The 14,697-nt window shown below is 43.1% G+C and overlaps 1 gene segment (V, D, J or C); it reads left to right on the top strand.

The window, feature by feature from the left end:
- The first annotated feature begins 11,427 nt into the window (after window positions 1-11,427).
- On the top strand, window positions 11,428-12,346 carry LOC120303600. The segment is given in 3 exon segments: window positions 11,428-11,489; window positions 11,738-11,865; window positions 11,949-12,346. Coding segments are annotated over 3 exon segments (573 nt in total).
- The last annotated feature ends 2,351 nt before the right edge of the window (window positions 12,347-14,697 follow it).

Consider the following 14,697-nt stretch of genomic DNA (forward strand, 5'->3'; position numbering starts at 1 on the left):
CAAAACAACACAAAGTTCACACCAATCTTTCTTACTTCATTCTAAGTGAATTGACTTGAAGGTACAATATGATCCCTTCACCTTTCTCAGCTCCACAAAAGGATAAGTTAAGGGTAACATGGTTTCCTTCACTCAGAAACTATTGGTGGAAAATTGTTTCTTCACCTAACATCATGCTGTTATCTAATCAATTCTACTTTCTTGAAGAAACAATGGATAAGAAAACATGTCTACACTGCAATACACATCCAATATATTGTTGAATTGTTGGAAGAAAAGTCTTCATCCTGGTTCAGTCCAAGCCGGGGATAAACAACATGGCAACTGCTTTAGAAAGAAGGCTGCAATTTATTAAACAGCCAGACAGAAAGATGGTTCTGGAGAAAAGAGGAGAGAAAAGGGCTGAGCACATGTGGGGAGTGGGCTTTTATACCCTCAGGAGCCATTTGTTTGGAGATGCTTCCTGTTCCTGTGGCATAAACTTTGACCCAAGTCTGAGTGTGCTTTCCTGGTATTCTGATGGTGATAGGTTAATCCTATTATGTCCCAAAGATCATATCCTGCTTCCCTTGGGCTGGGGCTGATGATTCTTAAAGTTTGTCTGGGGTATGAAGATTTTAGGTCTTTGTCTTCTTAATCTCCTACCTCCCTGGATTTACATCTGCATCTCTATAAAGCTGGTTTCTGCTTGGAGCTATTAAGAAAACTGGGCATGCTTTCCTGCCTCTTTAAGATCCTTGGAGGGAATATATTTTTTCTGCCCTTTTAATATTTCCTTCTCTGGGGGCTGACTTCCCACAGTATTTCATTTATTGCCCTGACTCTTATGAGAATATTATATAACATCAGAAAATTTCAAAAAAGCTGGATTGAAGAGTGGACACATAGTCTTTTTTATAAAAACAACAACAACAAAAAACCAAACAAAACCAAGTAAAATAAGTGACAAATTTATCCTTCCTCTCCTCTCCTCTCTTCTCCCCTCCCTCCCTTCCCTTCCCTTCCCTTCCCCTCCACTCCCCCCTCCCCATTCTTTTGGCCCATGTCTCGCTTTTTCAGTGATGCTTCATAACTGTCTAGTGAGAACTATTGGACTCTTTTGTTCTAGGTCCAGTTAGAGAGATTTTTTTGAAGAAAATTTAATATAATAAAGATGGTTTGAATGTTCTAGTTTCAGTCTGCCTTACAAAGTGATATGAGTTCAGGAAAAAACCAACAAACATTTGAATGTAATGATCATCTTTATAAATAGCCAAACTGCCATACAACTATTGAGGAAACATCTGGACTCAAAGAATCTCCTTGGAGAATTAGGAAGATGCCTCCCCTCCTCACTTTTGACACTGGGGGGCAATGTTGTCACATGAAACCCCACGGCCTCTACACCCAGTGGGGGGTGGGGTAGGGAATAAAACAAGTGTCATTAAATATTCTCTCATTCTGGAGTCATGTCATTTTTTTCTATGTTATTTCATTTCATTTCATGAGATCAAAACACCTCGTGAAAATTTCACATCTCCGGAGGGCATATTTCTTTGAACTTATATACCACTTCATAGTGCTTTACTCTCTATGTGGTTTACAGAGTCAGCATGTTGCCCTCAACAATCTGGGTCCTCATTTTACTGACCTCAGAAGGATGGAAGGCAGAGTCAGTCTTGAGCCAGTCAGGATCGAACTGCTGACAGGCAGCAGAGTCAGCCTGTAATCCCGCATTCTGACCCGGGCTCATTATAATGCAACTATAGGTTTCAAATTGTTCCTCTTGGCCTGCTCTGCATTATTGTTTTGGGTTTCTTCAAAAGAATGGGAAACAATTGTGAAACAAATACTTTGAACTCAGCTATTGTATATCATCTTTTTTTCAGGGTTGGTCTCTAATATGGCTATTTTAGGAAACTTCAGCACATGATTTCATTCTTTCCTCACTGAACTGTTTCTTGAAGTGAGGGAGTTGTGTTAGTTCTTGCTTTACTTACTTCAGTGTAAATATCTCCTTTCCCTGTGTACTGACAATGAAAGACATGATGGTCCAGACTGTTCCTAGGACAGAACCTAATGTGAAATCCACGTGAGAAATCTATGTGCAAAAAATTATATAACTAAAAGCAGTGATGTGGCACGTTTAGCCTTATGTAAATCGAGGCATAATTTCCGCTTTAAAGGAAGCAGTTGCTTTTCCTTTTCAGAATACACCATCAACTTAAAGTGTGTGGACTGGGGTGACATGATAACAGTATCCTAGTATTTGAGGGGCTGCCATAAAGAAGAGGGGGTCAACCTATTTTGCAAAGCACCTAAAGCACCTAAATGATAAAAACTGTCTTGAATGCATTTGGTCAATATAAAAGGGGGGAGAATGACATTGCCATAGGTGTATACTACAGACCACCCAACCAAACAGAGGAAATAGATGAACTTTTTGCTAGTCAGCTAACTAAGGTATGTAGGAAGCACATCACAATAGTAATGGGGGACTTTAACTACCCTGACATCAACTGGGAGACAAACTCTGCACCAAGTGGAAAATCAAACAGGTTCCTGGCAAACCTAGCAGACAACTCTGTCTCCCAAAAGTAGAGAAGGGAACTAGGGGATTAGCCATTTTGGATCTAATTCTCACTAACAGAGATGAAATGATAGACGGTGTTGAAGCCATAGGAACCCTGGGAAGAAGTGATCATGCAATATTAGAATTCAACATTATAGAAGCACAAGTAATAGAACACAGTCAAACTAGAGTCTTGCACTTCAAGAGAGCTAATTTCAATAAACTTAGAGAGGGCTTGGGAAGGATTCCATGGATGAGAATCCTCAAGGGGAAAACAACTCAAGAAGCTTGGGAAATTTTGAAAAATGAGATAATAAAAGCACAGTCTAGCACAATACCAACAAAGAGGAAAAACAACAGCTCCCAAAAGAAACCAGCATGGCTGCATAAAGAACTCTCTGACAAATTGAAAGATAAAAAGGACAAGTATAGAAAGTGGAAAGAGGGGAACATAACTAAGTCAGAATATCAGTAAATAGCCCGAGCCTGCAAAGATGAAGTGAAGAAAGCCAAGGCTCAAAATGAACTAAGGCTTGCGACCAAAGTCAAAAATAACAAAAAAAGCTTCTTTCAACATGTAAAAAACAAGAAAAAAGTGAAGGAAATGATTGGTCCATTAGTGGGTGGAAGTGGCAAGAAGATGACAAGCAACAGGGAGAAAGCAGAACTATTTAACTCATTTTTTGCATCTGTCTTTATACAAAGGGAAAAAACAGACCAACCTATCAAAAATAGTGCCATAAAAAACAAAACAGAAACACAAATTAAGATAGGCAAGAAAATGGTTAGTGAGCACCTGTCCAGCCTAGATGAGTTCAAATTGCCAGGACCTGATGGATTACACCCTAGAGTTCTCAAGGAACTGGCAGATGTGATATCGGAGCCACCGAACTATATTTTTCAAAGATCCTGGAACACAGGGGAACTACCAGGGGACTGGAAAAGAGCTGATGTAGTTCCCATCCTCAAAAAAGGAAAAAAAATGGATCCAGGAAATTACAGACCTATCAGCCTGACCTTAATACCTGGGAAGATCCTGGAAAAGATAATCAAACAACGAATCAACGAACACCTAGAGGCAAACAAAGTCATTACTAAAAGCCAGCATGGGTTTGTCAAAAATAGATCATGCCAGACAAATCTTATTGCATTCTTTGACCAAGTGACAAAATTAGTGGATCAGAGGAATGCTGTGGACATAATTTACTTGGACTTCAGTAAGGCATTTGATAAAGTAGATCACAACCTAATACTTGACAAGATAGAAAAATGTGGGGTAGACAGAACCACCACCAGATGGATCCATAGCTGGCTGACCGGCCGTACTCAGCGAGTGGTCCTCAATGGAACTGCATCTATATGGGGGGAAGTGTGTAGTGGGGTGCCCCAGAGCTCTGTTCTGGGCCCAGTACTCTTCAACATCTTCATCAACGATTTGGATGAAGGGATAGATGGGGAACTCATCAAATTTGCAGACGACACCAAGCTGGCAGGAATAGCCAACACTCCAGAAGACAGGCTTAAGATACAGAAGGATCTGGACAGACTTGAACACTGGGCACTAATTAACAAAATGAAATTCAATGGTGAAAAAAGCAAGGTTCTACATTTAGGCAAGAAAAACCAAATGCACAAGTAGTAGTAACTGTGAGAGGGACCTCGGAGTCCTAGTAGACAATCACCTAAATATGAGCCAGCAGTGTGCTGCAGCTGCCAAAAAGGCCAACACAGTGCTAGGCTGCATTAACAGAGGGATAGAATCAAGATCACGTGAAGTATTAATACCACTCTTCAATGCCTTGGTAAGGCCACACTTGGAATACTGCATCCAGTTTTGGTCACCACGATGTAAAAAAGATGTTGAGACTCTAGAAAGAGTACAGAGAAGAGCAACAAAGATGATTAGGGGACTGGAGGCTAAAACATATAAGGAACGGTTGCTAGAATTGGGTATGTCTAGTTTAACAAAGAGAAGGACAAGGGGGAACATGATAGCAGTATTCCAATATCTCAGGGGCTGCCATAAAGAAGAGGGAATCAAGCTATTTTCCAAAGCACCTGAAGGCAGGACAAGAAGCAACGGGTGGAAACTAATCAAGGAGAGAAGCAACCTAGAACTAAGGAGAAACTTCCTGACAGTGAGAACAATTAATCAGTGGAACAGCCTGCCTCCAGAAGCAGTAAATGCTCCAACACTGGAAGTTTTTAAGAAGAGACTGGACAGCCACTTGTCCGAAATGGTATAGGGTTTCCTGCCCGAGCAGGGGGTTGGACTAGATGACCTCCAATGTCCCTTCCAACTTTACTACTGTCAGAATCAAATTATATTTCATCTTTAATTATCAAACATAGAAAACCCCAATTCTGCCTTCTCTGGATTCTGCCATAAGAGGGAGAGAAGGGGGAGAACAAAGGGGCTTTATGGCCCTCACTTCCTTCAATACACTTCAAAGAGCTGAATGCTGAATGTATGTTTATTGTAACCTCAAAGTGTTAGCACCCAAGAACATTACCATAACAAGGAAGGGTATTTGCCTTTCATGTAGTTATCTGAAGTCTCCATCCAGACGGAAGAAAGAAGAAAGGGGGTGGAATTGCGATACTTGAAACTATCACTGGAAGGGGGGTTGATTGTGTGGGACTATTGGGGAACCCCTTAAAACCTTGAATGGGAGAGCTTGAACCCCAAGTCCTGTCTAGCATGCCTGCAACCATTTTCTCTTAATAAAGGATTCCTGTTGGAAGAATTATTCCAAGAGTTCTGTCTTCTTAAGATGCAAAGTGGGGTGGGTCCTTACATTAGACAGGACTTGCAAAATTAATCCACCTGGAAGGAGACCCTTGCCGGGGGATTTTGCAAAAATTTACCATGTCAGACAATGGAGCAAGAGAGGGGGAAAACTCCCTGGAAAGAGAGCCGCTGACCCAGTTGGAACCTTGCCAGATGTTGGGATCCAAGAGGCCAGATTCCTCAGGAGAAGAAGTGGTGGAGACACAGGACCACAAGCCTCGCTGGTCGATGGGCGTTGGAAATAAAAGTGAGTGGGAAAGGAATCAAGAAAGGTGACCCTGAGACAGGGGACCAAGCAACCAGAATGGAAGCAGGAGATGGAGAAATCCCTGCACGCAAGTGAAGAGGGAGGAAGCTGGGCACCGTACTCAGACTGGATCCTAGAGAAAGCTATTGACCTGATGAAGAGAACTCTCAGCTCCCTAGGAGAGGAGAATACTGAGCCCTACGGCCGCCCCAGTTCCTGGAGCCACAAAGGGAGAGACACCGAGGGGGACGTGGAACCTGCAACCCCAGGGACATCTACTGATCCAGGAGCCCCCACCCCCTACCGGACCACAGATGGAAATCTGGACGGAAGACACTACTACCCACAACGGAGGCACCGATCCATTCCAAGACGTCCACCATTGGAGGTGAAATTCAAAGGGGAGCCAACACGCTTGGGGTTTTTCCTAACCCAAGTCCTCAGCTACATGGAGGAATATGGGCAGGACATTCCCAGCGACAAAGCCCGCATCTGGATCGTGCAATCTGCCCTGGATGGACCAGCTGCGGATTGGGTAGTGAACTTGCATGACTCCAATGCCCCAGAACTCAGTAACTTCAACCGTTTCATGTCCTCTTTGAGAAGACGATTTGAAGACCCCCAGGCAGATCGCAAAGCCTGTGAAAGAATAACAACGATGAGGCAAGGCAAATACCCAGTGGCTGAGTATACACAAGAATTCCGGGCCATTGCCAGCAAACTGAATTGGCCAGAAGACATCCTCCTTGGCCATTTCAAAGACGGACTAAACTATGATCTATATGATGCTTGCCTGCCCCGAGGGGACCCACATCGACTTGAGGAATGGTACGTCTTGGCAGAGGAAGCAGAGATCGACATATTGAAGAGGCACCGCCGAGGAAAACAATGGAGCCGCCCCCCGCCTGAGCTGACACACCAACCGGTGAAATCATCGGATACAGCCAAGAAGCAAATGGGGTGTTTCAAGTGCGGAAGAGAAGGGCATCGAGCTGTAGAATGCCGCTCAAAGGCCCCCCAGCACAACCCAGACAGATCCCCAATCAACAAACCCGGAAAGTATTCAGCTAAGCCAAAAGAAACGGCCATGAGAATGATGGAAATTGCAGAAACCCCCACCTCTGCTCACCAAGGGGAAAGAACTCCAGCCTACACCACAGGGCCGTGGATGCCTCAGATGACAGCTCGGAGGGCGAACCCCTGGTAAGTGGATGCATCACACCCATCTTCAAAACAGTGACTATATTAATCCCCCCCCATGCCCGAAGCTGTGAAGGTGAAAGCCTTAATAGACTCTGGCTGTACCTGCTGCCTCATTAGCCCAACACTAGTGGGGAATCTGGGCATCCCATCCAGGAGACTGGAACAACCAATCTCATTTGGCCAGCTAGATGGATCCATAGCAGGGGGGGTGCCAGCTACCCTAGCCACTCTGCCAATACACCTCTCCCTGGGCAACCATGAAGAGGACTTAACGTTTGTGGTGACCCCAGGTATGGAATGCCCAATGATTCTAGGGATGGAATGGTTGAAAAAATGGAACCCCTGGGTAAATTGGAGGATGACAGAAATCAAATTCCCGAAGGGGGACCCTATGGACTTAAAACCCCAAGGGAGGCTACCAGAATCAAGAATAGAAAAAGCATCCATAGGAGAGGAAAAAGGATTAACAGAAATACCAGAGGAATATAGGGACCTTGCTGAAGTCTTCAGTGAGGAGAGGGCGAATGAGCTTCCCCCCCACCGACCCACAGACTGTACCATTGAATTCAAGCCTGGGGCAAAACTCCCGAAACCCAGATTATACTCCATGAGCCCAAAGGAGAAGGAGGAAATGGAAAGATTTATTAAAAAAAACCTGGAGAGAGGTTTCATTGAACCAGCTAAGCCTAAAGTGGCTGCCCCGGTCCTTTTTAGAGAGAAGAAGGATGGCTCTTTACGTTTATGCGTGGATTATAGGGCCCTGAATACAATCAGTGAAAGCAACCTATACCCGCTGCCCCTCATGAAAGACATGCTGTCACACCTATCGAAAGGGAAATTTTTTTCTAAACTAGACCTAAGGGAAGCTTACTATCGCGTAAGAATTAAGGAAGGGGACGAATGGAAGACTGCATTTAACTGCCCCATGGGGTGCTATCAATTCAAAGTCTTGCCATTTGGACTACAAGGGGGCCCTGCAGTCTTTATGCAATTAATCAATGAGGTTCTAAGGGAGCACCTGTTTAAGGGGGTCCTTGTTTACTTGGACGACATTCTTATCTTTACTGAAACAAAAGAGGAACACGTCAACCTTGTCAGAGCGGTTTTAAAGAAGCTGTGAGCCGCCCACCTATATGCCAAACTCTCAAAATGCGAATTCCACCAGGAAAGGATAGACTACCTAGGCTATCGCATATCCCCACAGGGCATTGAAATGGACCCAGAGAAGGTCAAAGCAGTATTAGATTGGGCGCCACCCCGCACAAGAAAGCAACTACAAAGTTTCCTGGGTTTTGCAAACTTTTACCGTCAATTCATCCCCTCATTTGCCCAGATAGCCTTGCCCCTCACTAACTTACTAAAAACGAAGGGACCATCCTCAGTAAAACCTAGCCAGCCACTAACATGGACAATGGAGTGCCAAGCAGCGTTTGAGAGACTAAAGAGACTTTTTTCTGCCGAACCAGTACTAAGGCACCCAGACATGGACAAGCCCTTCATAATACAGGCAGATGCAAGTGATGTGGCAGTGGGGGCTGTGCTATTACAAGAAAATGATGATGCAGTATTGCAACCCTGTGCATATACATCCAAGAAACTCATGGAAACAGAACAGCGCTGGCCCGTATGGGAGAAGGAGGCTTATGGGATACGTTGGGCATTACTCACGTGGCGACAGTTCCTGGAAGGCAACAAAATCCCCTTCCAGGTGTGGACTGATCACAAAAATTTAGAAGCCCTGAAAACTTCCAGGAAACTCAATCCCAAACAAGCCCGCTGGTCCCAGCATTTTCACCAATTCCAATTTAAGCTCAAACATTTACCAGGAAGAAAGAACTTCCTGGCAGATGCACTATCTCGCATGCCCCAATATAACAGCGCACGAACCACAGACTCTAGACCAATAATGGCAGAGTCACAACTGGCAGCACCAGTAACCACAAGAACCCAAGCCAAAATAAAACCACAACTGGACAGCCAAACTGGAATTGAATTCAGAAAAAGTTTGGAAACAGATGAATGGTTCCAGAAAAACAAAAATGTGTGCACAATGAGAGACGGGTTGCCTTGGGTAGGGGAAAAGTTATATATACCAAAAACCCAAAGAATCACGTTCATGCAGCTTTGCCATGACACAAAATCAGCAGGACATTTTGGATTTGTAAAAACTTTACACTTAATTAAACGGCAATTTTGGTGGCCATCAATAAAAAAGGACATAGAAAGTTATGTTGCCAGCTGCCCAACCTGTGCATCGGCAAAGAGGTTGCAAGGGAAATCGCCAGGGCTATTACAACCAGTGGCAAGTCCCTCAGCCCCCTGGAGGGAAATAGCCATGGATTTTATAGTGGAATTGCCAGAAAGCAATGGGAATACTGTTATCTGGACAGTAACGGACTTGTTTTCCAAACAGGTGCACTTTATCCCTTGCCAAAAGATTCCCACTGCAAAGGCCTTAGCAAGACTTTTCATCCAGCACATTTACAGATTGCACGGGGCACCCCAACGCATCATCTTTGATAGGGGAGTGCAATTTACGTCTGCATTTTGGAAGGAATTTTTATCCCTCTTAGGGACCACTCAGGGACTGACATCTAGCCATCACCCTCAGACAGATGGACAAACAGAACGGTGCCATTCAGTACTTGAGCAATATTTGAGATGTTTTTTAAATTTCCAACAGAGTGATTGGACGGACTTACTTCCTTTTGCAGAAGTTGCCTACAATAATGCAGTCCACTCCAGCACAGGCTACACTCCTTTTCAAATAGCCAACGGTCAAAGTTTCTACCCCATGCCAGAATTAACCCCAAACGAACCAACGATCCCTTCGCTGAAAGAATGGATGGAAAAACTACAAAACACCTGGCCAATAGTTAGAAAAGCACTAGATGAAGCTAGGCAGGCATACAAAGCACAAGCCGATAAAAAAAGGGTTGAGCCTACACCATTCAGTATAGGAGAAATGGTGTACTTATCTACAAAATACCTAAAGTCCCTACAGCCCTGTAAAAAACTTGGACCAAAATATATAGGACCTTTTCCAATTAAAAGAATCATAAATCCAGTAACAGTAGAATTAGAATTACCCAAAAATCTCAGGCAAATACACCCAATTTTTCATTGCAGCTTGCTGAAAAGAGAGCATCAATCACCTCTACGGCCAAAAATCCCCCCCCACCACCTCCAATCATGGTGGAGGGCGAACAACACTTCGAAATAAAAGAGATCCTTGACTCTAGGAGATATCATGGAGCAACTCAGTACCTAGTTGCCTGGAAACACCTCCCTCCCTCACAAAACGAGTGGGTCCATAAACGTCATGTCAGAGCCCCGAAGCTATTGAAGAAGTTTCACACAGAGTATCCTAACAAGCCTGACTAAGTCTTATACCTGTTTTGTTTTCTTTCAGGTGAATCTCTCTTATTTTTAAGAGGGGCCGGATGTCAGAATCCAATTATATGTCATCTTTAATTATCAAACATAGAAAACCCCAATTCTGCCTTCTCTGGATTCTGCCATAAGAGGGAGAGAAGGGGGAGAACAAAGGGGCTTTATGGCCCTCACTTCCTTCAGTACACTTCAAAGAGCTGAATGCTGAATGTATGTTTATTGTAACCTCAAAGTGTTAGCATCCAAGAACATTACCATAACAAGGAAGGGTATTTGCCTTTCATGTAGTTATCTGAAGTCTCCATCCAGACGGAAGAAAGAAGAAAGGGGGTGGAATTGCGATACTTGAAACTATCACTGGAAGGGGGGTTGATTGGGTGGGACTATTGGGGAACCCCTTAAAACCTTGAATGGGAGAGCTTGAACCTCAAGTCCTGTCTAGCATGCCTGCAACCATTTTCTCTTAATAAAGGATTCCTGTTGGAAGAATTATTCCAAGAGTTCTGTCTTCTTAAGATGCAAAGTGGGGTGGGTCCTTACAACTACTATTATTATTATTAAGGTACGCCAAGAAACAACGGATGGAAAATATGCAGGGAGAGAAATTGGACAACCATTTGACTGAAATGCTATAGGATTTCCTGCCTGATTAAGGGGCTGGACTAGAAGACCTCCACTGTCCCTTCCAACTCTGTTATTCTATTCTATTCTATTCTATTCTGTTCTGTTCTGTTCTGTTCTGTTCTGTTCTGCTCTACCCGATGCCAAATATTGGCAATTATTCTTTCATGACTGAAGCTAGAATTGGATGTTGGACAAATCAAACTGCTGGCAGTCGGCAGAATTATATTGCAATACTCTATTCTATCCACTGCACCACCACAGCTCTTAATACAATAAAGAGGCTTTTTTATCCCCAGTGATATGCAAATTGAGGCACAGTTTGACCTTCAAGGGAAGAGGAGGAGAGAGTGAAAGGGAAAGGAAAGCTCTTTTCAGTTTTCATAAGACGGTAAAGTTACGTGAAAATCATGCTTATAATGTGTATGCAAGGAAAGCTGTGAGACCAATGCACTGAGAGGCCCTTTTATAGAAAGCGATAGAGTTTCCTTCCATTTACTCTTCTTGAACTGTATATAGGAGATTTTACTCCAGCCCCCTTCTTTCCAGGGGTCTAGTCTGAGGTTCCCTTGGTGGAGTCTGAAGGGCCTATGAGGAGGCCTAGACTGCCTCTCAATTAGCTTCCCCATCTTTTATATGAAATGGCTGAGAGAGGCACCTGACAATACATGGCATAAATCAAGGTTCCTATATTATTTAATACATGGGTAAATGGAACGGATGTTTCACCATCTCTGAAAACAAATTATATTAGCAAATGAAAAACTGGAAACCAGAACATAAATTTATAACTTAGTACCATTTGAAAATCACAGAGCTAAAGACTACCCAAAGAAATCTATAAGCAAATGCCCTGAGGGGCTCTTTTATCCCAAGCAATATGTAAATTGAGGCACAATTTCCTATTTAAAGTCATGGTTTCCCTTTTCAGGCAACACCCACCAACACAAAGTTTGTGCATCAACCAGAATCCTTTCCTATCAGTTACCCTCCATTCATTTGAGGGAGCAAAAATGATCCTATGGCTAAACCTGGTGTCCTTACTAGCACTCCTCAGAGGTATTTCTTTCCTCTGTGTTCAGCTTTTATTCCATTTTAGTTCTTGTGTACAGGAGAGCTCACTGAAACTCCTTTCCTTTTAGGTGTCCGATCTGAGGTCCTGTTGGTGGAGTCTGGAGGGGATGTGAGAAGCCCTGGAGGGTCCCTCCGTCTCTCCTGCCAAGCCTCTGGATATACCTTCAGCAGCTATGCTATGAGCTGGGTGAGACAGGCTCCAGGGAAAGGCCTGGAATGGGTGGCCTATATAGATACAGCCTCAACTCCCATTTACTACTCAGACAAAGTGAAGGGCCGCTTCATCATCTCCAGGGATGATGCCAAAAGCCAGATGTATCTGCAAATGAACAGCCTCAAAGCTGAAGACACGGCAGTCTATTACTGTGCAAGACGCACAGTGAGAGGAAGTGAATCTGAAGCAAAGCAAAAACTGCCTCTTTCACATAGCAGCTCTGAGAATTTCTTTGAAACCTTAGAATTCTAACAATTTGTCCATGCCTCCCTTGGTCATCTTACCCACCAGGGGGCGCTATCCTCACACTGATGTTGGCATGGGGGAGGCTATGGAAATTAAACCACTGGGTACAAGCAATATATCACTTCCAAGGCAGAATTTTTCCATCTGATATGCTTAGAAACTTCACCAAATTGGTCTCAAGGGAATGTCACTTCTCAAGAGACCACAATTTCCTCCGTAAAGCCATGTCTGATTTCAGAACAGAATGGGCCTTGCTAACTCTAGAAGTCAGAAATCTTTTCCAAGTAGAAAATGTCTTATTCATTCTTGGACTGAGTGCACAATATGATGTTATGATTTGATTACTTTGATTATTTCCTTCCAATTTGGTGGGAAGCTGAATTCTGTGCCTTACAAATTGTGCTTTACACCTTAGTTTGTATGCAGTTAATAGCAGCTTCTTCAAAACAAAACATTGTTAAAGAAACAAAGGTTCCTGAACTGAAATATACTATATTTTTAAGCTCTGTCTCTAACATCTCTGTTAAAAAATATCTTAGTCCATGCTTTGTCTGCTGCTTAAGACTACTTTCCTGAGACTCAACCCCAAACATTTTTCTCTACCTATAGAAAGCTTGTTGTATTTCTACATGCAAATTTAAAAAGAAAAGCTTTAGACTTGACTGTTCTTAACCTTTCACATCATTAAGAAAAATCATCTTTTTATGACACCTCAAAGAAAGTTATTTGAGATTTTGAGACAACTTTGACATTGGGACCAGTGTGTATAGCAATAGCAATAGCACTTGAACTTATATTCCACTTCATAGTGCTTTACTCTCTAAGTGGTTTACAGAATCAGCATATTGCCCTCAACAATCTGGGTGCTCATTTTACCAACCTCTTGGAAGGATGGACAACTGAGTTAACCTTGAACTGGTAATCTTCCATTCTAGCAGGAATTGATCTCATACTGCTGTCAGGGTGGAGGAGTGCACGGAAATCAAACCACTGTGTCCAAATAATTATATCTTATTTCCAAGGCAGAGTTCTTCCACCTGGTATGCTTTAAAATTCACCAAATATACCTCAGGAAAATATCACTTCTCAAGCGATCACCATAAGTTCCATAAAGCTATATATACCATTATAAGATTTTTGAAGAAGTTGATGGAAAAAATTCTTAGTGAATATTTATCACCTGTAACCTTGAATCAATTCTGAGAAGTGGTGAACTTTTTCAAAGCTTTGATTTAATTGCTCTAATTAAAGGATGTCTTCAGTTTTGTCAATACCGGAGAGTTATTGATAGATCACCCATGTGGGGAGCCAGCAATGAAAACTAGGAAATAAATGCACTGAGGAGTTCTTTTATCTCAACCAATATGTAAATCGAGCTACTATTTCTCCTTTAAAGGAGTCAGTTGGTTTTACTTTTAAGGCTACACCCACCAACACAAAGTTTGTGCATCCTCCAGAATCCTTTCCTATCCATTACCCTCCATTCATTTGAGGGAGCAAAAATGATCCTGTGGCTAAACCTGGTGTCCTTACTAGCAGTCCTCAGAGGTATTTCTGTCCTCTGTATTCAGCTTTTTCTGTTTTAGTTCTTGTATATTGTAGAACTCATTCAAACTCCTTTCATTTAGGTGTTCGATCTGAGATTCTATTGGTGGAGTCTGGAGGGGACCTGAGAAGACCTGGAGGGTCCCTCCGTCTCACCTGCCAAGCCTCTGGATTTGATTTCAGCAGCTACGAAATGAATTGGGTGAGACAGCCTCCAGGGAAAGGACTGGAATGGGTGGCCTATATAGATGCAGACTCATCTCCCATTTACTACTCAGACAAAGTGAAGGGGCGCTTCACCATATCCAGGGACAATGCCAAAAGCCAGCTATATCTGTAAATGAGCAGCCTCAAAGCTGAAGACACAGCAGTCTATTACTGTGCGAGAGACACAGTGAGAGGAAGTGAATCTGGAGCTTGGCAAAAACCTGCCATTCATCAGAGCAGCCCTGCAAGTCCATTCAGCCCCAGAAGGCTGCCTTTTTCAATGAGGGGAGGCTGAGGAAGCTGCCTAAGTGTCAGGAGGAAGATAGAGCTGATCTTGGTATCTGCAGTGTGGGAGCATTTTCCAATTAAAAGGGGAAAAAATGAGAAACCTCACCAAAGAAAATCAACTGAGTAATTAAACAGGGGGGTAAAAAAGCCTCGTTCTTTTTTGACATTCAGATCTTCCTCCTTCTGTCTTTGTGTGCGTGTATCTCATTGTCTGTGTCTACATATTCTCCCTCTCCCTCTCTCTCTCTCTTTCTATCTTTCTCTTGCTTTCCCTCCCTCTCTCTCTCCTTCCCTAAACACACACACACAAAATTGAA

The sequence above is a fragment of the Crotalus tigris genome, unplaced genomic scaffold, assembly GCF_016545835.1.
Source record: "Crotalus tigris isolate CLP2741 ecotype Arizona unplaced genomic scaffold, ASM1654583v1 scf7180000024473.799607, whole genome shotgun sequence".
In the NCBI taxonomy this organism is placed as follows: domain Eukaryota; kingdom Metazoa; phylum Chordata; class Lepidosauria; order Squamata; family Viperidae; genus Crotalus; species Crotalus tigris.